Source organism: Dermacentor andersoni, chromosome 11 (genome assembly GCF_023375885.2).
Source record: "Dermacentor andersoni chromosome 11, qqDerAnde1_hic_scaffold, whole genome shotgun sequence".
Classification (NCBI taxonomy): Eukaryota; Metazoa; Arthropoda; class Arachnida; order Ixodida; family Ixodidae; genus Dermacentor; species Dermacentor andersoni.
This window is the reverse complement of record NC_092824.1, coordinates 30080301-30104158: the sequence shown is the minus strand read 5'-3', so window position 1 is coordinate 30104158 and position 23858 is coordinate 30080301. Positions and strand designations below refer to the sequence as shown.

At 47.6% G+C, this 23858-nt stretch overlaps 1 protein-coding gene across 3 annotated transcripts in view; it reads left to right on the top strand.

The window, feature by feature from the left end:
- Positions 1–8401: 8401 nt before the first annotated feature.
- LOC140212824 (uncharacterized) overlaps positions 8402–23858 on the top strand; it is a 35473-nt gene continuing 20016 nt past the window's right edge. For 2 of the 3 annotated variants that reach the window (XM_072285320.1, XM_072285322.1), the window contains exons 1-4: positions 8402–8649; positions 11031–11101; positions 19046–19172; positions 22159–22235. In XM_072285320.1, the coding sequence (XP_072141421.1) occupies positions 8528–8649; positions 11031–11101; positions 19046–19172; positions 22159–22235 (397 nt within the window). In that variant the 5' untranslated portion in view covers positions 8402–8527. The remainder of the gene's footprint in view (positions 8650–11030; positions 11102–19045; positions 19173–22158; positions 22236–23858) is intronic. The other variant, XM_072285321.1, reaches the window with a different exon arrangement.

Here is a 23858-nt window from a genome sequence, read left to right as displayed (position 1 = left end):
ATGAGCGCTACAAAATAAAGAGTGGTTGATTTCAAATCTCTACGGCGAAAGCTGAACTATATGAAAATAATTTTTTAGTGGCACAAGCAACGATTGACCCTCTTGTTTCTTGCCAAGCGCTTCTAGCTCACCTGCGGAGAGGGCACGGGAGAAAATTAAAAATAAATCAGACACAAAAACACAGAAGACACTGCGGTAAAATATACGCGTTTGGTTATAGTGATCATATCAGAGCATAGGTTTAGCCACAAGTTGAATTACTGAAGGGCCTGGCGATAAATAAAATTAATCAGAAATCAGTGATCACCGCACACTGAAGCACATAATCGTATAGTCTGGGGACTGTTGGAATCTCAGCGCTGACACCCGTTGTTGCAAATGGGTCGCAAGCCCCAAGGGTAGCGTTGGCCTAGCGGCCTGGGGCACAACTGGAAGCATCCGCAGGTCCCGGCAAAGCATGAGTCGACTGGTAACAGAACAACTTGTTTATTCTAGCATCGCAAAAGAGCGGGCGGTAAGGTCGGCCGAAGTGGAGAGACGGGAGAGCACTTAACTCAACGGAAGAAATCGGAGCCTCTCGGCGTCCGGGGGCAGCTGCTTTTATACTCTCGGAGTTGAGGGCAAGAGGGAACGCCTCGATAGAGGCGCACGTGACGCGGGGCACGGACAGGCTGAGAGACACGTTGAGACGAGTGTAGTGACGCATCCGCCGGGCCGGCGCCGGTCAGACCTCCTCGCTTCACACTTGGGGAGCTCCTCTCCCCGGCTGCCGCGCTTTGACAAGCGTGGGAACCAACATGCACACACACACACACGCACACTTGAAGACACGTGGCATTGAAACATGCCTGGACGCGCTTGGCGGGGAGGCGTATCGGCGGCGCTGAACGGGCCAAAATGTCCGCCGCTTCGAACGAAGCCCCGGCGTCCGTTGCATACGCGCCGGCTATACCGCGCGTCGTAGGCGAAACGTAACAGACCGCCCCGCCGGGGGAAGGAGATCCCGATGGTCAGGGGACTGCATCCGCTGTCCGGAGGGATGTCGCTCGATGATGCTCATAACCGAAGTCGGGCGTCCTTCGGCGTTTCTTGAGCGCAGCGCACAGAGAAGGCCTCGTTCTCTCGTTCAGGTTCACACAGGACACTGCAAAGTGACTTCGGGAGAGTTGACATTTTTGTTCTCGTTCCCGGCAAGCGTTAGAACTACACCGAAACTCAACCGCTCAGTCAGCAAGCACGAAACAACCCTCACCAAGTCCTGCCAGGCTCTTTCCCCTTTTATACCACTGCCTAGTTCCTTACAGTAGTCTAGCAGCACTCAGAACGCGTCCACAAATTGGAAAATTGCACTAGAAAGCACGTCATCACTTTGAAACACTACACAAAAGCAATATGTTAAAAATCCTGCCTCAGGAAGAAAACATCAGTAACAAATAACTTTGAGGCTGATTCTTACGTTAGGGGCTTCGACTTAAGCCATCGGCGTTACCGGTGAGACTCCCCTTTTTGTAACGCACCTCAAAGGAGTATTGCTGCGAAGCGAGGCTCCAGCGCAGGAGGCGGCCATTTGTGGAAGAGATGGTCTGCAGCCATTGGAGAGGGCAGTGATTCGTCTCGAAGCATGCGAAGCGGAGATCGCAGCGAGCGACCGTACACTAGCTCAGCTGGCGAAAACCCCGTAGCCGAAGTGCCGAAGGGCCTCCACCGCCAACGCGAAATCAGTCCCCACCAAGGAGAAACGACGCGCTGCAATTTCGACGAAGCTCTGAAGAAAAACTACGGTGCCCAAAGGATATTGGACGACGACACAAAACAGTGGGACAGTGCCATTGTCCCATGATCAGACACCTCGCAAAACCTAAGGTACGATTAGGAACCACCAACATCGACGCTGTCACCGCACTGTGGCCGCTTTCGTGGACAGAACCCGACTACTCCGTCATGAATGAATCCTTAACTACACAGTCGATGACATTTATGACTGCATGGAAAGGACCCCTAAACCGAGCAGCTGGACTTATCTCACAAGGATGACTGGAATAAGCACGTACGTCGAACACAAGAGGTGCTAGACACCCTTGCGCCCCAAGAATCACCCTTGTGTCTGAGGATCACGACAACTCGCCCGCCTACATGAAAAGTCAGCGGATGTGTGCACGTCCCGTAAGCAAGTAACATGCTTGTAAGCAAGGCAACTTGTGCACCAGTAAGCGGTTTTACCGTAGCTAACCAACTATGATTTCGTTGCTTTATTTTTCTTTACTGCGTGCTCTTTTGGTCTTCGCTCTTGTTTGGTGCTCGTAGCCATGACACGATACTTTTTAAGGTGGGCGCATTTACACGTGTACTTTTTGTCTTTTTCCGGTGAACCGGTTTTACCGCGTAAAGTGTTTCACCGCCTAAAGATCTCTCTCCGCACATGACGCGCTTGAATGCATCAGAACCTTCTGGGTCATCCTCCCTGATTTTGCCGGCTGTCTATGTTATAGTGGAACCTTGTTTAATGAGATTGCTTGCGTGACGAGAATAGTGTTCCGCATACTGTAAGGAGCTTAAACCCATGCGGCTAGTCTGGAATCTTCGACTAAACATTTTTAAATAACCGACTCGCTTGAGCCACAGATGAGTTTTTCGTAGGTTGACGCATGTGCTCGCTGCTTTCATTCAGCCTGAGTGTAACTCTTTTTGTGGGCATAGCTTCGCTCAATAAAGAGTTACTTTTGTGACTCGCGGTTCTTGCTACTGTGTTTTTCACTGAAGGTCACTGCAACGTAAAAATATGGAAGATTAAACCGTGTCTCAGTGAAACCTTCGTCGACAGTAACAGAAAATTTTGCGTGGCTCTGCTATCGCAAACATCGCAGACCAGCGAAGCTGAGGAGAATTAAGGCTACAGAAAAATTGATGCCGTCTTCCTAAGTGGGAGGTTTCGCTTCGGACGGCGCGCCATTTAAGGCGTCTGCCCCAAAAGAATCGATTTGTTGAGACACCATGTGCGTGGGTGTCGTATACCAGAAGCAGCACCACCGCCCCTTAGCTCTGATGCATACTAGCTCCGACGCCGTGTACCAGGTAGCTGTTTAGTAATCTAAAGAAAGGTAACCAAGCGTCTTAGTAATCTAAGACGCTTGATTCTGCAACCCGTGAGTGAAGCGTCGAACCAAACAAGCCCGTGGTTTCTGTTTTTTGTTTTCTTTAAATCTGAGAGCAATGACGTCACGCCACCTGTGTCCCCGCAGCGCAGCTCCTTCTCCCTCGCTAGACTCCACCCACCCTAGCCGCGTCACTATGCTGCGCGAAGCTGTTTTTTATACTCTGCTTTCGCTATCTCTCAGCAATCGCTGTCCCAGCACGGCGAAGCCGCGAACGTCAAGAGAAAACCAGCGAAGTTGTAACAGCTGCACTGCAAAAACGACTTATCCAGGTTGACTCTATCTGTGTTGACTCGCATTACTTTGCTTACCGATGTACCATCTGCATCAAACCAAACACGAGCAGCGGATCCCGTGACCGAAGCCTAACTGAAGGCGCCGTCGAATAGTTATCACCATTGACAGGCTCGCGCTTCCGGTTTTACTGGACTATGCGACGGTGCTTGCCCTATACCGCGATATTTTCGCATCTTTTCTTTTTGATTTATGGTTTCTCTGTTTGGAATTAAAGAGGAACAAAGGAGAAGAGAAATTTCGCAATATAAGGCGAGCATCGTCGCCTGGTGAGGTCAAACCAGATGTATCTGTCAATGCTGGTGACTGGCAGTTTTGCACACTAAACTTGCAGTTACACTTAGGAAAGACCCTCCGGTGTCCGGCCTTCCCATTTCCGTCTCCCCTTCTTGGATTGAGTTTTTTTTTTCTGACGTGCTTCCTTTTACTCGTAACAACTCCAACCTTCCTATTTGTTTGTAGGGCTCACGTATGCGTTCTTACATGTTAAGTCTTGCAACGTCTCATGGTCATTCCAATCTAAACACTATGCAAGGCTATGAGAACCCGATCTTCTCCTTCACTACCGTAACTCTCCAAATAACTTGACGCACTGATGGAGGCTTACGAAGTCGTTAACTCGTCCGAAAGACTTTCCGCCGTTTTTATGTAGCAAACCGCGAGAAAACTGAAAACCAAGCTAGGATACTTTCTCTTTTTGTTACGGGCAATTCTTTGACTTAAACCCCAGGCACGGGCTATAATGTGTTAAAAATGGTCAGCGGAGACCTTCTCTTCTTTCGTGACAAACAAGAGTACGAGATGCTAAGCAGTCTTGTGAAAGTTGGAGGAATTCTGATCACCAGCATACCACACTGATGCATAAAAAGCGCGCGCGGATAAATATTGCTGCAGTGGCCTGCCCACCTGAGCAAAAGGTGGTGTCCAAAGCCAACGCTCGGACCAGTGTGCTGACACAACCCATAGCAAGAAGTCATCTGCGATGGTGACCACGCAGCATTACCAGGATCACGTGCGAAATAAAAAAGACGGAAAAAGGTCATCACCCTAATTGTCAAAGAGAATATGTCGCTTGAGAAATCCCATAAAAGGCGCAAAATTGTTTACTCACAGCCTTGGCTGATGGGATGCGTAAGGGGGAGGGGGGGTGTTTTTGAGACCAAGTGGGGCATTTAAACTCTGACAATTCAAACTTCCGGTGATCGGCCATCTGAAGATACCGTGACGACGTCATTGTCTCATTGGGTTGTATGGCAATAATTTTGAAGACAAGTCTGTCACTTATAATACACAACTTAAAGCCACTCGAATCAGTGTCAGTACAAGTAATTCTAAATGATAGATTAGTCACAATTCCTTCTGTTTACCTTCAATATATATATGCGTATTATAAAAAATACGTTTTTGTGGCTGATGAGTGAATGCTGGAGGTGAATGCTCAACAATTTGTAGCGAGACTCTTGGTGCGATGCCAAAGGTAAGCACATGCAACAAGTTCTTGTAACCTAAGGTGAGTGGTTAATAAAGAGGAGGCCATGTAATGTACCACATAATTAATATTGTTCTGTTTATTAGGCGCATGGCCCATCTGGGCTTCTTCCCTACTTGGAAAGGAATTTTTTTTAAAACTTTTTAGGCAATGACCACTTCACACTAGCGTCTACTTTAATGCAGCAACAAGCCTATCCTCGGCATATTCCTATGTTGAAGCTAGCTTCGGCAAATTGGTCGTATTTAAAAAAAATCAACATGTCTAATTCGTTATTAGTTAAGCCAACTTATCATAGACGACGCAATAACACACTTTATCACTTTTATTACTAATGCCATAGGATACGTGCAAGAGTGAGGAAATGAGGACGCGAGAAAATCAAATGAAAGAATGGGGCACACTTCGTTGATACCCAAACACGTAAACTTATATCGCATTGAAGAAGGTAAGACCGACGGTAAGACCGACGCAAGGACAAGCTAGAGAGCAAGCTGTGGCAGTTTCTCTCTAGCATAAGGTCCTGCATAGAATAAATACAAGTCTGGTATGGGATAACAAGTTTACAATGGCAGGAAACTCATCCGTAGGCCCTGATGAATGACTGAGGCAGGAGCTTAGAAGATCACGCATATACTATTGGTAGACACTTCGAGCATGAGTGTAGCTCTATGCCGAAAATTCAACCGCATTTAACTTTTCCTTAAGATCTATTACAGCTTCTCTAATCTTCGAAGAACAATTCTCTTGCTCCGGCACACTCATTTTGCAGCGTTTTCAACTGGCTTACTTGTGCATTAATCAACTAAGGATATTAAGCAATCGTCCGTGCACCCTGCAATTCAATCATGGTGATAAAGAGAGGGAAAACTTAGAATAAAGTCCTGGTTTGAGTCAAGGGAGACGGGCGGCCGTGATGCTATAGCCCGACCGGAGCCTCCCTTCCTCAGCTGGTGGCCGCACCTTGAGTCTTGGCGGCGTCGTCGTCCAGCCGAGCTAGCCAGATGTGATCCTTCGGGCATTCGCCGAGCAGCATGTCAGAGCTTGTTTACTTATTTATTATTTTAGGTATCAGCTCACTTCACTGGGGCTGAGTGTGAAACGTAATAACCACTGTGGCGTCATCACTCCCAAGGATAGCAACCAGGCTTCAGTGGCCACGGCTTGGCACGTGTTGTTGATTCGTAGCGTAAGACACGGATAAACACAGAAACATGACAAGCGCGTCTCGCATGTCCAGGAGCCGTAGTAAAACTTTAAGCACAGGCCAAGTAGGCATTCATGAAGCCTAAACTAAATCAAAAGACAGTTCAGGGTGAGCCCATGCAATTGTGGTCCTTTTGTTTTTAAACTGAAGCTTTTTATGCGAACCATCCCGGAATTGGTTGTTGATTGTGGCTGCTGCTGTGTTACCGAAAATGTGCGGGCTTCACGTCGCCTCGCACGCATGCGCTGTGCATTTGCCATTACACAACAAGCACAAGGATGAACCGAGAAAAAAAGAAGGCTACCTTACACCTGTCATTGGAGTCTTATAGTTCATCCTGCACACACCTGTCCTTACACAATGCCAACATGCTTAATGGATGGGCGTAATTTCCTTTTGCTTTACTTATCTTTAACCGTAAGCAGGCACAGCATTGTAGACTGCTTCTGATCAAGATTTGCTTACACCGAAAAAACAAATCTTTAGCGAAGATAACTTCTATGGGCATCGCCGCGTACGCGCGTGGGTGGCGCCAAATACTTACATCTTTGAATAAAAGAGCATTAAAGGCTTAAATTTTCAATATAATAAATTTCGCGGCAAAACATGAATCTAAATAAATCGCCCCTATATGAGGCACACAAAGTAGAAGAAAAGGGAAAACTTAATTTGCGTTTATGTACTTCAGAGATCGCATGCTTTGTCAAAACGGTAAGCTCTTCCTGGAAAGGTCCATCATTTGACAAGGCGGAGAAAGATGGCATTGAGCAAGCAGCAACGAAGTTTACTGGAAGGACAATGTTGACTACCGGTGTATATCGTTGTTTTAGCTTTCTTACGATGAATCAACGTTAATTTAGAGCACCTTGTACCTTGTAGAGCACCTTGTATATTCGAGCAAGCTCGTCCTCTGGGCGAACTCCGAAAGCTGTCTCATCAAAGGCATTTACTGAGGCAACCGTTTGGTCTTACCGCAAAACGGCCTCATTGAACAACGCTCGCTAAATGTACCTGTAGATTTACTTCTTGAGGCTGGCGTACAGAATTCCCGCGTGTAGTCAACTTCGACGCTCTATCTGCTCTGGTTGCCACAATAAATTCCTTCTCTTGTCCGCGATTGGCATGCACGTATTTTGAAAGTTTCTTTCATACGGCAGCTGAGTATGACAAGCATTAAACTTGTATCGCAAGATACCGTTGAGAAATGTGGTGCTATCTGCATGGTTCGGACATCAAGATTTTGCAATCAGGATTGTTCCTCTGACCATATGGAGAGGAATATGATTGTCTAGTAGAATAATGTGGTGGCGCAAACACCCGAGAAACGTTCATTCCTTGCGCAGGACTTTTGCAATTCACGCAGCAGTGCCTCGTGCATGACGATGCAAATTGATGGTAGGGCCTGTCATACTAGAAGGAGGAAATTCTGGCAGCCACAACCCATATTACATTCTGAAGTGAAAACGGTGACCGCTGTAACGTGGTGCCAGCTGGTCACATGTGCGGAAGGCATTACGTGGTGGTTGTTGTAGATGAAATATTTTATTATATTCGAGTAACGTCGCTTGTCGGCTCGGAGCACCTATCGTTGACGTTCGGTAAATAATTTTTACTCCAGGGCGGCAAGAAGGGTCTGTGGTGTCTGAGCCGCATGACTGCAAGTGGCCTCGGGGCGCTTACGCTTAAGTTCCTCGAACATGGTTGAGTGGAAAAGACTTTTGGGATGAGGCATTTTCGCGAGAAACCTTCCTGTAGCATTACGTGAAGGCTCTATGTACAACCCAAAACACACTGAAACGAGCAGGAGCGATACTGTGCTAACGGAGAGCACTGACGTCACTTATACGTGCCTTAGATGTCTAAAGTCAATCGTCGCTCGAACACCTACACGCCCAGGGATAAAGCCAATGTTGACTTCACGTATCACATTTATCGGCATAATTTGGCCTAAAATATAGGGGAAAAACTTTCGGATTCACCCTCCTGAAAACGTCGTGTTGGCTTTGGCTCATTCTATGTATCAATTACTTGCGCCACGACTGCCAATATCTCCCGGGGAAGCCTTAGCAGTTCTCCTGAAAGAAAGAAACAGTAATAAACACATGTTTGTGCCTTACTGAAATTTGCTTTGATGATTCGGTGTCAATTCAGCAACGGTCACTGGGGCGCCTCTTTTAGTGTTCGAATATTAGCACTTTAGCGTCGACATAGTGGCGCACTCTATCGTCTCTTTTTTCCAGATGTGTTTTACGATTTCATTCGAGTTGCCCAAATGCCCGACGTTTTACTGGTTCTATCATCCTTGGCACAGACTGCGCATGCGTGATAATTCAACAACGTTCTGTCTCAGAAAGAAGCTAGTGCTCCGGAGCGTCGTCACCAGCCATGACTGAACAACGAAACGGTGAACAAACGCCTCCCGCGTTTGCTTTCATCAGAGAAGCAACCCCGGGTGCAAGCCGTGAAGGCGGCGAGGATGCCTCAGGCACTTCGGACGATTACCCTGCGTGAGTATTCCCACTTGTGAAAGTTTCGTTGGATATTGTCAGCTGTAGAAACAACCTGGAATACAGACTGTAACAGTTATACATTTGTTTCCACATCGAAGTGGGCGTTTTCGAGGACGACTTAGATTCAGCGTGGCTGCGGCAGTTTATGACCATGATAAAGAGAAGTGCCTGCTTCCGTTTGATGACGGCTTCGCACACTTGTAGCAGTAGCACATTGGCTGGGATGTTGCGCTGCTTAGCTCGACATCACGAGTAATATTCCAGGCGCAGTGACATTTTATCAGTGATTGTGAAACGCAAGAACTTGGATTTACGTGCGCATTACCGAAACCCAGGTGGTGAAATTTAATTCCGTCATCCGTCCAAGAGTTTGTCATAGCGAGATCATGGTTTTGAAACGTGAAATACAAGGATATAAATAAATAAAACAGTGTCACACTTCCATTGGCGGTCGAGTGAGCACACTCCAGGAGCTTCACGAAATATCGCACAAATAGTACCATTTGGTAAAAACCCAAGAGATGTGTGACCAAAGAACAACACTACTGAACTTTTTGTTGTTACTTGTTTTTCAGGAAATATAAAAGGTGCGCTTGAAGAAAAGAATTAGCTGGAGCTTAGCTAAGGTTAAGCCTGGATATCTCGAAGCGAAAATGTTCGGTGATGCTTATGGTTTATGTTATGGTTATGCTTCATGATTTAGCCCGTGGTCATGATTATGGTTTAGCTTATCGTTATACTTTGATTTAGCCTATGGATATGCTTACGGTTTACCTTATGTATATGCTTACGGTTTGCCTTATGGATATGCTTATGGTTTAAGTTATGGATATGCTTACGCTTTAGCTTATGGTTATGCTTTATGATTTAGCCTATGGTTACGCTTACGGGTTAATTTATTGATATGCTTTGGTTAGCTTCTGGTTATGCTATACGTGTGCCTTGTGTAGTTATGCAAATTGCTTATCAACGACATATACCATAAGTTATACAGGGTTAATAACTTTTTTATTCATCATTGTTGGGCACATTGTCTTGAGATTTCTGTACAGCCATAAACACAGCTCTCTGTATCGGTAGTATCACTGTCTTCTCCTTCCATGTTGAATGCTCACCCCTATTCACTGGCAAGCGGTTATATAGTCGGCCTCCGCGATGAACACGCGCTTGCGGCGAACTTCAAACGATGACGCACAGCGCGCGGCAGTGGCCACCTGCACCGCGCGTGACGTCACGCGCGGCAGCAGCAAAAGGTCAGGCGACGGAGCCGGCGCCGACTCCGAACACGCTTAGGGTGCCAATTCCGACATACGCCGGCTCGCTCTAAGCGCGCTCTTGACTAGCGTAGTGAAGCTTTGGGCTTTGAAACACCATAGGTGCGATCTTGTAAGCGTTCCAAAATAGAACGGAGGTGGTTTGTTCCACCGAGCCAAATACGATTCGTCAATTTTAACCATGCCGAACGCCATGACGTCAATTGTGACGTGATATCTGCTGTCAATCATTCCGAATCGTCTGCTATCGGACGAACGGAACATACCGCCTATTTTGTGACGTAAAGAACGAACCGGCTCCGTTCTATTTTGGAACGCGTACAAGATCGCACCCCATATGTCTTTGAAGTGAACGCCGTGCTCATTTTCGCGGCATGTTCGGGCGAATCTGAAAGCACTACCGGGACGCCGCGGCGGGCACGTCATTTTGGCGCGACTGCGAACGGCCACGTTGGCAGAGCGTGCGAAGGTAATCCTGAAATGGCGAGAACAGTTGCCGACTGCAAATCTCAAGCTGCGCGGTCGCACGCTGGCACAACTGTTGCGAACGTGGCAGGGTGACTGATTCGACTGACAGGCACGGCCCTTGTACGAGATCTAATATAATGCAGCCAAACCTAACATAACCTTGCGTTACCTAAAGCATAGTTTGAAGCTCTCGTCCACCGTTTCCGCATGCCACTCATGGTGCGGCCATCCAGTCACAATGTGTATGACTAGCGCTTTCCAGTTGAGTTGCATGACATCGTAGAGCTATACGCACGTAGTCTAAAATGGGCGGCTTGGAGGGAATGGCACTACATAATTATATCGTAATCTTCCAACTTAGCATCTTCCTAACTTGGTTCTAGCATCATTCGTTGTTTTCTTATATTTCATGCATCATGTCATAATTTAAGAAATTACGCAATTTAAGAGTGCGCCGTTCACCTATGCCAGCCAGCAAGTTATACTTTTGATAAAATGATACATTACAGGTTTTACCTTAATTAACAAAGAATCACTTCCCTTGTTCCAAATTCTGTTTGCCAAAAACACTCTTCAGGTATATTCTGCCGTAACTAGGAGCACCGAGCCAAAGCCAATATGTATGTCTCATTCCAGGTATATTGACGAGTACATCAATGACGCGTTGAAGGCGTTGAACCGCCAGACCGATGCTACTGACGTCAATGGTATGTACAGCATAGCCTTTAACCATCCATACCACTCGCGAAGATGCTTAACAACTAACAGAGGAGGCATCGTTTCAATCCATCATGACGGCGGTGCATTTATTGGTCATACGGACGCCTTACTAGCTTCACCAAGTCAGTTGGTGATGTGCAGTCGTAGTGTGAAATTCATGCAGATGAATTGAGTGCTAACAGAGTCAACACTACGCCTATTCTACGTGCCTCAAGTTTCGAATGAATTCATTTTCAACGCGATGAATTCATTCGTAAAGGCAATCGACGCTTCTCGATATGTCCTGGATGTCGTGTTGGAATGGGGTCAGAGTAACGAGCTTAACAATGCGTAGCAAACCAACCGCATGTTTTATTCCTCACGTTAAATGCTTGCTTGAGGATCCTGTCGTTGAAGGGCCTCTTACCGGGTGCCATTGCAAATTTAAATTATACGCGGGAAATCGCCAATGCGCCGTCAAGGGAGGGTTTCGGTAATACAATTTTTCAAGTACATTCGTTATGGAAGATGACAGATGACATCGAGCTGTCGTGTTACTGTGCCGTCGGCAGGCTAATGTTACTGCTTCCAGACAGTCTTCCCCTCTGCCTCGTATGGCGTCCTCAAGCGTCGTTCCTTCGTTGCCTTCTCCCATACAGGAGCAAAGGGCCTACGTCATGTTAACGTGACGAGCCCCTTCTCTATTATTTATTTCGACACGTTTTTGTCGTACGACACATCTGTTTGTAGGCATTCCGTCACTAGATGATCAACCAAATTCCGGTGCAGTGGTCGGTGCAAGCAGTTCACATTGCACAGATACATTTGTTAGCGGGACCCTCACCGGCTTTCTCGAAGCGCGGCACCTTCCAGATGAAGGGCACGTGGCCTACTGTTGAAACTTGCAACTGTTTCCTGCCACGCAGCCGCTTATACGTTTCACACGCGGTAGCCACCCCTTAATTTACCAGCCATGCTTGTGTATTTACAAGAGCGAAACCTCGTGAGAGGACCTTTGAGACAGCTCTCTGTCTACCATGCGGAAAACAAGCCACACCTTACTGGTATTCTGGAAAACATGCGGTCGTTATGTTTACCGGAGCGGGGTGAAATTGCTGCTTGTTGCATCTGGGTCGCAAGCCCCTAGGCTAGAGTTGGCCTGGGGCACAGCTGGAAGCATCCGAAGTTCCTGGCAAAGGATGAGTCGACTGCTAACAGAACAACTTGTATATTATAGCATCGCAAATGAGCGGCCGGTCAGGTCGACCGAAGTGGAGAGACGGGAGAGCACGTTACTCGACGGAAGAAATCAGAGCCTCTTTGCTGGCGTCCGGAGGCAGCTGCTTTTATACCCTCGGAGTCGAGGGCAAGAAGGAACAGCTCGGGATGAGGCGCTCGTAACGGCGGCGCACGGACAGGTTGAGACGAGAAGTGACGCATCCACCGGGCCGGCGCCGGTCAGACCTCCTCGCTTCACAGTTGGGGAGCTCCTCTCCCCGGCTGCCGCGCTTTGACAAGCGTGGGCACGCACATGCACACACACAGACACACGCACACACTAAGACACGTGGCATTGAAACATGCCTGGACGCGCTTGTCGGGAGGCGTTGCGGCAGCGCTGAACGGGCCAAAATGTCCGCCGCTTTGAACGAACCCCCGGCGTCCGTTGCATCCGCGCCGGCTATACCGCGCGTCGTAGGTGAAACGTATCAGACCGCCCCGCCGGGAGAAGGAGATCGCGATGGTCAGGGGACTGCATCCGCTGTCCGGAGGGATGTCGCTCGATGATGCTCATAACCGAAGTCGGTCGTCCCTCAATTTGTTTCTTGAGCGCAGCGCACAGAGAAGGCCTCGTTCTCACGTTCAGGTTCACACAGGACACTGCAAAGTGACTTCGGGAGAGTTGCCATTTTTGTTCTCGTTCCCAGCAAGCGTTAGAACTACGCGGAAACTCAGCCGCTCAGTCAGCAAGCACAACACAACCCTCACTAAGCCATGCGAGGCTCTTTGCCCTTTTGTACTACTGCCTAGTTCCCTACAGTAGTCTAGCAGCACTCAGAACGCGTCCACAAATCGGAAAATTTGACTAGAAAGCCCGCCATGACTTTGAAACACTAAACAAAAGCAATATGTTAAAATCCTGCCTCAGGAAGAAAACATCAGTAACAAACAACTTTGAGGCTGATTCCTACGTTAGGGGCCTCGACTTAAGGCATCGGCGTTACCGTTGAGACTCCCCTTTTTGTAACGCACCTCAAAGGAATATTGTTATAAAGCGAGGCTCCAGCGCAGGAGGCGGCCATTTTCGGAAGAGATGGTCTGCAGCCATTGGAGAGGGCAGTGATCCGTCTCGAAGCATGCGAAGCGGAGACCGCAGCGAGCGACCGTACACTAGCTCAGCTGGCGAAAACCCCGTAGCCGCATGCGGCGCGGTCCTTAATGCAAACATCACCCCAGGCAGACAGAGCTCCCAGTCAGTTTGTTGTTCAAACCACAATGCTCTCAACACGCGCTTCATGACGGAGTGGAGCTTCTCAATGGAATTCGACTGTGGGTGGTACACTGAGCTGTGTAACAGCTTTACCCCGCTCCTTTCGAGGAAGGCTGTCGTCAAAGCGCTAGTAAACACGGTCCCCTGATGTGACTGGATTTCCGCAGGAAAACCAACTCGCGCAATATGGACAGTAGTGCATTGACTATCTCAACTGAGCTGAGTTCTTTAAGAGGCACTGCTTCAGGGAAATTTGTCGCTGGCCAGATCACAGTCAAAATGTGTCTGTACCCCGTGGGTGTTACCGGCAGAGGTCCCACTGTATCAATAAGGAGCCGTCTAAAAGGCTCCGCAATGATAGGTACCAACTTCAACGGCGCCCTCGATTTGTCCCCTGGTTTGCCCACCCGCTGACAGGTGTCACATGTCCTCACAAACTGCTCTGCGTCACGAAAACATCCTGCCAATTGTACTCTTGCAAGAGATGGTTCTCAGTCTTCTTAACTTCTAGGTGTCCGGACCACGAACCCCCATGCGACAAGCGCAACAGATCCTGACGGTAGCACTGAGGCACGATCAGCTGATCGAACTCCACTCCCCTGCGGTCTAGATACTTCCGGTACAGGACCCCACTTCTTTCCACAAAACGAGCATTTTTCTTGGCGATACCTTCCTTGACATTGCAGCGCATGTTTTCTAGGCTGCCATCCTTCTTTTGCTCGGCTATCAAAGCCGACCGGCTGACTTTTAGCAACCTATTAAGTCTATCTGATGTAGGCGCGATGAGCAAATCTGCAGGTAGCTCTGTTAACTTTCCCGTGTCGGGCATTTCCTCTCCAATATCTGGTGCCTTCAACGCTACAGGCTCAGTTTTATTCAGTTCGGACGTGCTCTGAATATTAGCTTGCTGCTCCTCCGACCCTTTCTTATTGTTCGACAACGTCGGCCCCGCAAATACCGCCTTTGCAGCGAGCTCCCGAACTCTCGATCTAGTTAAGGCCTGAATGCTAGCCTCACCAAAAAAAAGCCCCTTCTCGCGCAGGAGGTGATCGGACCTGTTCGAAAATAGGTACGGGTAATGGGGGGGGGCAGCATAGATGACCCTGCGGCCTCCTTCTCAAGTGCTCCGAAAGGTCCTTCAATAAGCATTTTGCTACGGGCAGACACACGCTATGAGCTTTCACGGCTTGCTTGATTCATGCGCACTCGCCCGTGAACATATCGGGTTCTACGTAAGAGGGGTGAACTACATCCATTGTAGCTGCGGAATCACGAAGCACTCGGCACTCTTTCCCGTTCACGAGGAGGTCTCGCATGTAAGGCTCGAGAAGCTTCATGTTCTCGTCAGTGCTGCATAATGACAAAAACATGACTTTTGTTTTTGTTTCTGGACACTGCGCTGAAAAGTGACCCGGCTTCTGGCACGTATAACACACGCGCGCTTGCCTCATCTCGAACCGCTTTCTGCGTTCGGCTTCGGCTGCCGCCATCTCCTTACGTTCGGTCGGACTGCTTTCACTCGCATCCGCATTACGTGTGTCCCCCTTGCTCCCATGGGCGTGAACTTCGCCCTCTCAAACTTGGAGCCAAATTCACAAGCTCCTCGGCTAGCTCAGCGGCTTTAGCCACCGTACTAACGTCTGGCCTGTCCAAGACCCACTACAGCACGTTCTCAGGTAACCGACTATAAAACTGTTCCAGCCCGAAACACTGCAGAACTTTCTCGTGGTCACCAAACGCTTTCTCTTCTTTGAGCCACTCCTGCATGTTTGACATAAGCCTGTAGGCAAACTCTGTATATGACTCACTTCTGCCTTTCTCATATAACCGAAACTTCCGACGGAAAGCCTCCACTGACAGCCTGTACTTTTTTAGCAGACTTGATTTCACTTGGTCGAAATCCTCTGCCTCCTCTCTCTTCAAGCGAGCGACTAGGTCGGCCGCCTCGCCGGGTAACAAAGTGAGCAAGCGCTGTGGCCACGTTTCCCGAGAGAACCCCTGCTTCTCGCACGTTCGCTCAAAGTTAACCAGGAACAAACCAATGTCCTCTGCGAGCTTAAACGGCCGCATCAGGTCAGTCATTTTGAACGATACGCGCTCTCCTGCACATCCTCAGCTTCTAACTCAAGAATAGCCCTTAGCAGTTCTGGTTTTCTGAGTTTGTTTGAGACATCCAGACCCAACTCTCTTGCAAGCTCCAGCAATTTCGGTTTGCGCAAGGACTTCCAATCCATGGCTGCTCTCAATGCTGCTTTCTCTACTGCCTATTATTGTCTTGCCGCAAACTAACCCGGGAGCAACGACAACCACAATTACCAGCTCTGTTTCTGACACTAACAAAAGCCTGGCAAAACTCAGAAGAAGAAAGTCCCGCACTCACCAAACCTCGCAGCCAAGAATTCAGCGCCGTCGTTCCGCTGCAGGCAACCAGTCATCACACAGGGCTCGTTGCACGGCTCCCGGATGGTCGTTGTGCTGCCCCAGCATACAGTCGACCGCATATCTTCGCTGCTGGCCTCCGTTGTCGTGATCTCACCGCTGGCAGCCAGTTGTTGCATCCGGGTCGCAAACCCCAAGGGTAGCGTTGGCCTGGCGGCCTGGGGCACAGCTGGAAGCATCCGAAGGTCCTAGCAAAGGATGAGTCGACTGCTAACAGAACAACTTGTTTATTATAGCATCGCAAAAGAGCGGCCGGTCAGGTCGACCGAAGGGGAGAGAGGGGAAAGCACGTTACTCGACGGAAGAAATCGGAGCCTCTTTACTGGCGTCCGGGGGCAGCTGATTTTATACTCTCGGCGAGGGCAAGAAGGAACGGCTCGGTTTGAGGCGCACGCGACGGCGGCGCACGGACACGTTGAGACGAGAAGTGACGCATCCGCCGGGCCGGCGCCGGTCAGATCTCCTCGCTTCACAGTTGGGGAGCTCCTCTCCCCGGCTACCGCGCTTTGACAAGCGTGGGCACCAACATGCACACACACACACGCACACACGAAGACACGTGGCATTGAAATATGCCTGGACGCGCTTGGCGGGAGGCGTTGCGGCAGTGCTGAACGGGCCAAAATGTCCGCCGCTTTGAACGAAGCCCCGGCGTCCGTTGCATCCGCGCCGGCTATACCGCGCGTCGTAGGCGAAACGTAACATGCTGTTACTTTGTCCAACGGCTAACATGCATGGCTAACTGTAAATACATTCTTAGGAAGTTCAGCTACAGACGTAGGTAAATATATGCATCGCATAGCTGGGCTCTTGAAGAACAGTTCACTATCAGTTGAAGCTTGTATTTATCTCATCATGACATGATTTTCCTTGCTATAAAAGCTTGAATGAAATTTTCACACTTGTTCTGTCACCTTTTCCTTCGCCCACGACTCGATCAGGCTGCCTACTGCCAACAATCAATAGGTGGTATGCAGAACCTGTAGGTGCACTTTTGCACACAACCCGTTGACATATACAAGTTAGTCGATATCGGGGTGCAATAGTAATGAAAGTGTCAACATTCGGGTTGGTGACATCATTCGGCAGTCATCCTTTCGTTGCACCACCCAAGCGTTCGAAACAACTTTCTTTTTAATAGGAAGCTTCGGCTGGAAGCTTCCTATTAAAAGCCAATAGAAAGCTTCGGCATGTTGACCATTTTCATGGTCAACATGCAGAATGCCAAAATGCTTTGAGTAACAGCTCTTAGACTGACATGAACGATGTTCGTTGCATTTGAGAATGTTCTAGTGACTGCAGTCAGGGAATTACACACGTAGGGCCTGGATGGTATGCCGAAATTCCCGAAAATTGGCAATTTTTCCGAAATTTGACAACCTATGCAATTTAGTAACTCTAATCCTCAAACAAGTATAGCAGTCCTGTGAACCGCAAGATACAGAATATCTAAAGAGGCCGAGTTTGATTTATGAGTCTACAATTTACAGAAATGATAAATGCTTCCGGGCATTTTTAAAAGTCCTAGCTATAACATTGTGGTAAAATTTGGACCACTGCGTATCATTATTCCATATTTACGGGTATTAGTCAATTACTTTCCAGAATTATATCGTTTTTATTGATCGAATACACAGTTGCAAGCTTGATATTCCTTTATTACAAATTTTGGCGCATTCAATATTTTTATTAAGGACACTCACCATCTCAACAATAGGTTAGTTTATGGCAGTTACAAGATTTCATCATTTTTTTCCACATTCGATAGCCTGCATCAAATCTGGCGCAAGCGTGACCGAGAAAAATATCCTTGCTCCTACGTACTTAGACAAGCCTCCGAGATGCAGTTTCCTTTTGCGCGTTGCTAACTAAGCAGCTTTGCAATAGCAAGAACGCGTCCTTCTTGGTAAAAGCAAGTATGGCGTGAGCCAAATTGTGCTTATTGAATTTAACATACGTTTTTTTTTGCGACCTTAAGGAAGCATGGAACACACCCCTTGCTTGAAATTGGAAACATAGGTTTGACCTTTGTAGCGCACTAAAACAATACAACCTGTAGTGTTTCGCTTAGCAAATGGGCGTGTTCTAATCTGCTGTATTGTTTGCTGCGTATTTATTTTTAGAAAAATCTACATTCCACTAATTTCAACGTGATTGTCTCTCACGTCAATGTGAATCTTTTTCGTGCACTGAGCTTCGAATTCTAGAATTCCGGAAAGAAAACGCGCACTGCACACGCCAACACAGCAGCCAGCCTTCCCTATCCCTAAAGCCCAGAGAGAGACAGAGAGAGAAACGTTTATTAAACGAAACAGTGTTCCGAGCGAGGCCGGGTATCTCCCTAAGATGGAAAGGCTCCTTAGACCAGGAACCCTCTGGCTTCGACTGCCCTCTTGGCCCTGGCGACGAGTTGTCGTCGGTCTTCCAGGTACCCGAGGGTTAGCTTGGCCTCCCACGTTTCGAATAGGTCGTTTGCTTCTATTGCTCGTTTTGCGTGCGTTTCTGGTTGCATTTCGCTGCCTTCCTGCCACGGGCATTCCAGGAGCAAGTGTGCCAGAGTGTCGGGTACGTTGCAAAGTGGGCAGCGGTAGCCGTGGGGCTTCGAGTAGAGGCGATGCATTATCGTTCCGTGCGTGTACGTATTACTTTGCAGGCATCTGAGGATCAGGCCTTCTTCTCTGTTGAGTTTAGGGTGCGGTGGAGGGTATACTCGACGATCGAGCCTGTAATGTTGCAATATGGCCGAATAGTTGGTGGGTATGGCCTCCGCCTCTTCTATCACGGGTCCGAGAGCGCGGGGGGGGGGGGGGGGGGGAGAGTGGAGCCCGGCTGACGTGCTCGCGGGCAGCGGCGTGGGCCGCTTTGTTCCCCTCTAGTCCTTCGTTTCTGGGTACCCACGTTACGCAGCTGTACGGGAGCGCAACTAAAATGTTTCGCATGCCACCATTCATTTTTCATGCGCTTTGAATAACCTCTGCATAGCGACGAGTAAACACCTCTGCTCTTTTTTCGGGCGGTGCAGATGACACTGACAGCGGAAGCACGAACTACGCACCTGTGGTGTCCACCACTACTGCCGATCACGCCTGGCCCAGAACGGGCCACGCTAACATCGAGAAACTATGCTCCCCTACGAAAGACACCGCGAGGTGAGCCAACATATCGAAATAATTATTGACATAACACAACCAAGCCATTGGGCAAACTGCAACGGCGACCGGGCCTCCGACTCCCGATTTTATGCCACATAGAAAATAGCAAAATAGATCATTACTGTAAAAGCAAGAGTAAATGTCTACTTCAAAGACGCGTGAAGATGTTTCAAAGACGCGTGAAGATGTTTCAAAGACGCGTGAAGATGTTTCAAAGACGCGTGAAGATGTTTCAAAGACGCGTGAGGATGTTTCAAAGACGCGTGAAGACATTTCAAAGACGCGTGAATACGCTTCAAGGACGCAAGAAGACTCGTCTCATTTCTCTATACAATAGGGTAGGCTCATGCGGTGTATAAAAGGACAGTGCCGCAGCAACCTTGCCCTCGAAGAATGTGGCCAATGTTGGGCAACAAGCCTCTTCGGCGGGTTCAGCCCAGCGTTGCGCCGCCATCCAAGAAAACCTCATCAACTTCTATGTTTGTGGCATATAAAGATACTGTCACTCAAGGCGAGGCGTTGCCAAATTACCACTTCCAAGAATAGCGCTGAACACGATTAATAGACGAACGGCACCACCGTTTCCCTTCGAGCCGTATAACCCACAGTAACCCTGCGTCATATAGAACCAAAAGGACTCTGTAAGCTAAGTTAGCTGTCTTATATTAGACACGCAGCACAAATGCATTCTCCAATATGTACCCACTAATATTGCAGAAGAACGTAAGGAGACTTTTACACAATTTATATGATGTCAAACAGCCAATTTAGAAACTTAGTGCAAAAGTACTGCGAACCGCTGTGGTTGCGTAGTGGCTATGGTGTTCGGCTGCTAAGCACGAGATCGCGGGATTAAAGTCCGACCACGGCTGCTCCATTTTGATGGGCGCCAAATGAGAAACCACCCATTTGCTCAGAGTTAGGCGCACGTTAAGGAGCCCCTGGTAGACCAAGTTATTACCGAGTTCCCCACTACGGCGTGCCTCATAATCAAATCGTGGCTTTGGCAAGTAAAACCCCATAATTTATCAATTCTTAAAAGCTCTGGGTGTTGAGGAAACACACGTAATATCTACACACACACATTCCTAGGGAATGTCATTTTTAAGAGAGACCGCGACGATGGTCTCACCTCGTCGGCTGGTGTGGCTATAATAGTAAATAATGAAATTCCTTGCCATCAAATACAACTCAGAACGACCTTTGAAGCTGTTGCTGTCCCAACACTGCTGCTCGACAGGCTGGTAAAAATCACTTCCGTTTGCGTACCTCCCAACCACCAAATTCGCGAAACAGTTTCAGAGCCTTACGGATGAAATTCCGGAAACCCACAGAGTATTTCGAGAAGAAAATGTACGTAGCCCCCATTGGGGAGATTCTCGCTGGAAGTTTGTCTTTTGTGGATGCCTCTTTATTGATAACGAGCCAAAATTCTTCAGCTTGAGATAAAGCATTCTCCTCGAAAGACAGCAGCACCGCATCATATACACTCATGCCCTACCTCGAGTGGAACGTCCTAAATAACTCGTGAGAACTCTGCTCCGGCAACTGATCAGACTATGTCCGCAATAATAAAACACATTCACGCTGATACGCATATTTCTCTCGCCAGTTTTGAACGCCATGTGGGCAACAATATAAATTTCCATAGCACTGAAAGAGGTTATTTATGTCTCCATCTTGAAACAGGGCTCGGATACATCTTCTATGGCCAATGGCGTCATGAAGCTGCTCGTTTAATCTATTACAAAAGATGATCACTCGTGGGCTATTACTTTCTTGAACGAGACAAACTACTTGACGTTTATGAACGATGCTTTAAAACAGGCGATCCACAACTGACCACCTCGTGCGGATTGTATCTTACATACGTATAGCTTTTGCTTAAAAACAGTTATTTCTCTCATTATTTCTTGATATCGAAAACGCTTGACGCCTCACCTTGCCTTACGGAAGTTTGCGACAGCTCTCGGAAATGGGCATTCGAGGCAACATGCTTAATGTAGTAGAAAGTTATTTATCGAACCTAACGTACCATATTAGTGCTGGCAACATTCCGTCCAGGCCATTCATCGAGAATACTGGGTTACCAGGGTGTGGGAGACTTATTTGTATCATTGTTGTTGTGAAAAATGAATTTAGCACGTTCATTTATTGCGCAACGTATGCTTTAATCCATTGATGTTGATGACTTGCCGATTCTATTTAACTCGTGTGACCTTGCATGCTGAGAAGACAAGTTGAAATTGGCTTGACCAAAGCGTCAACACCAGCGCAGAATTGATTTAAGCCGCATTTCTTGAGAAGCCCCTCCTTTATTTTTTTCAAGAAATAGAGGCGTCGTTCCGGTATCCCATATTGAGGTGCATCAGCAACACTTACCTGTGAATAAAGAGCACTCAATTTTAAGGCAGCATTTTAGGCCGAAGTTAACCTTTACGCCTTAGAAAGAGATAGGGTAAATGATAGGCATTGAGGTTACCCAACAATGAGCCCGATTGGCTACCCTGCACTTGCGGAAGGGAAAAGGGGGGGGGGGCAAGATTAACAGAAGAGGAAATCTACTGTGGATATTGCCGATGCAGCCAGAGTTCTCTGCTCTATATCACAGTTTGTCACTCAGTCCTTAAGTACTTTGAAAAGAAATGCCCCAAAAAACAATGTGCATTCTTAAAGTTCTGTCGCAAACAACGTGGGGTATAGTGACAAGAGCTTCCTCAAACATTTACAAATTCCTAATTGGAACACGCCTAGATTACGGGGCCAAAAGTATCAATTGGCTACTTATAGTGCCTCGATGATGCGGATTGTCCATCACCTAGGCTGACCCGTTGTAAGGGCTCTGAGTGAGACCGAAACATTGGAACCATCTTGATTACCAAACAGAGCTTTGGTTTCTCGGAACTTGCTTATAATAAAGGATATTTTCAACTTTTTGTCACCGCTGTAAGTATCTCATACCAATACTTTTTTTAATTTGCAGCTGTTCTGACGACGCCTGGCGTTGCCAGCGGAACGCGCAGCTCAGGTCGATAGCCGACCAGACGTACAACCTCGACGGTACGTAGGCGATGGTCATTCGCCTTTGCAACAAACATAGGAGAGATGCCCTACGTCCACCGTGGCAGTGGTGCATTTATTGCGCATGAAGACGCGATTAATCAAAGCCGCCAAGTCGGTTTCCGCAGGAGGCGCCTTACCAATCTCCTTAGTAAGAAATTTGTGCAGATGCGTGCAAATTCATGCACAACCTATGTTTGAATGCATTTATTCTCAGATCAGTGAAGTGCAAAGGCACGCTCCCAGGTGATGAAGGCAGAGGCCCAGGCTGTACATTTTACGCAGTCATCAATTCAGGAGCAATGAAAATCGGCGCTTCACCATTGATCTCAATTTTTATTTATCAAGCAGAATCTGTGTGTTCGTCGTGCTGGCACCATAATTTTTCTCTTAAGCACGTTGAACTTTGTTGACAAAGATATTGCTTAGATACCAACCGTGGTTGCTTTGGTTACTTTGCCATTGCGCGACTTTGTGGAAGGCATGCGGGTCCCAACGATTAGTCTGGAACATTCGTTGACTGCTGTATAAAAGCCGACGCGCTCGACCCGCTGGTCAGATTTTCGACGATCGCCGACCGTGTTCGTCGCTATCGTTGTGCTATAAGTGTAGCCTGTTTTTGTGGGCACAGATTCGCCCAATAAAAGTTAGTTTTGTGTTTCACAGTATTGCTACTGTATTCTTCAACGTCACCAGCACGTGACAGCATCAAGAAATTCCACGACATGAAGACACCACTGCTTCCCACACTAAATACGTTCCTTTATTTTGTAAGATGATTAGCACTGTTTGCTTACTTGAAGCATTTTTAGTTTTCCCAGTACCTGTGCAACCTCCTTCACTGATCTAAGTGATATTAGTTGCGATTTTAGCGGTGCTACTCATACAAGTATAAACGTTCGACAATGAATTTGCCCCAAATATTCCCGTATGCAACAATACTATAGTTCATTAAAATTCAGAGATGCTAAACTGAAATCTTTAGTACAGAAGGTTGGCAAGCGGATTTTATTTAAATTTTCTTTATGCCATGTGAAGACGCGATTAGCGTTCCTACTAGACTCTCCCCTCCATTTCACATTGTAAATGGACGTGTATTCAGTTTTGCGGTCTGTCCCTACATTGGCTTAATGCTAACTGACCTATCATCGTTGGTCGTCATGAGGAAGCTTCCACCGTAATTATTGCTAAATCTCGTACTTTTCTTTTTTTTTAATTTCACGCAATTACTGGGAAGTTAAGATGTGTCCCTAGCTACAACATTTGCAAACCTAGCTATACTGTCCCCCCTTGTAACGTACATTTATGCTCTCTGTTGCACAGTTTGGTGTCATTGCCTCGCAAATTATCGCTTCTTCATTGGTTTCCAAGCTAATATGAGGACTGCAACACGACTCTTACATATGCTGATTGACTAATCTTTTAAATGCAAAGCATTTTTGGTCAAACTTTGCTAATCTGGCAGTGTCTGTCTGTCTGCCTCTGTCATTCTCTGTCTGTCTCTGTCTGTCTCTGTCTGTCTCTGTCTGTCTCTGTCTGTCTCTGTCTGTCTCTGTCTGTCTCTGTCTGTCTCTGTCTGTCTCTGTCTGTCTCTGTCTGTCTCTGTCTGTCTGTCTGTCTCTG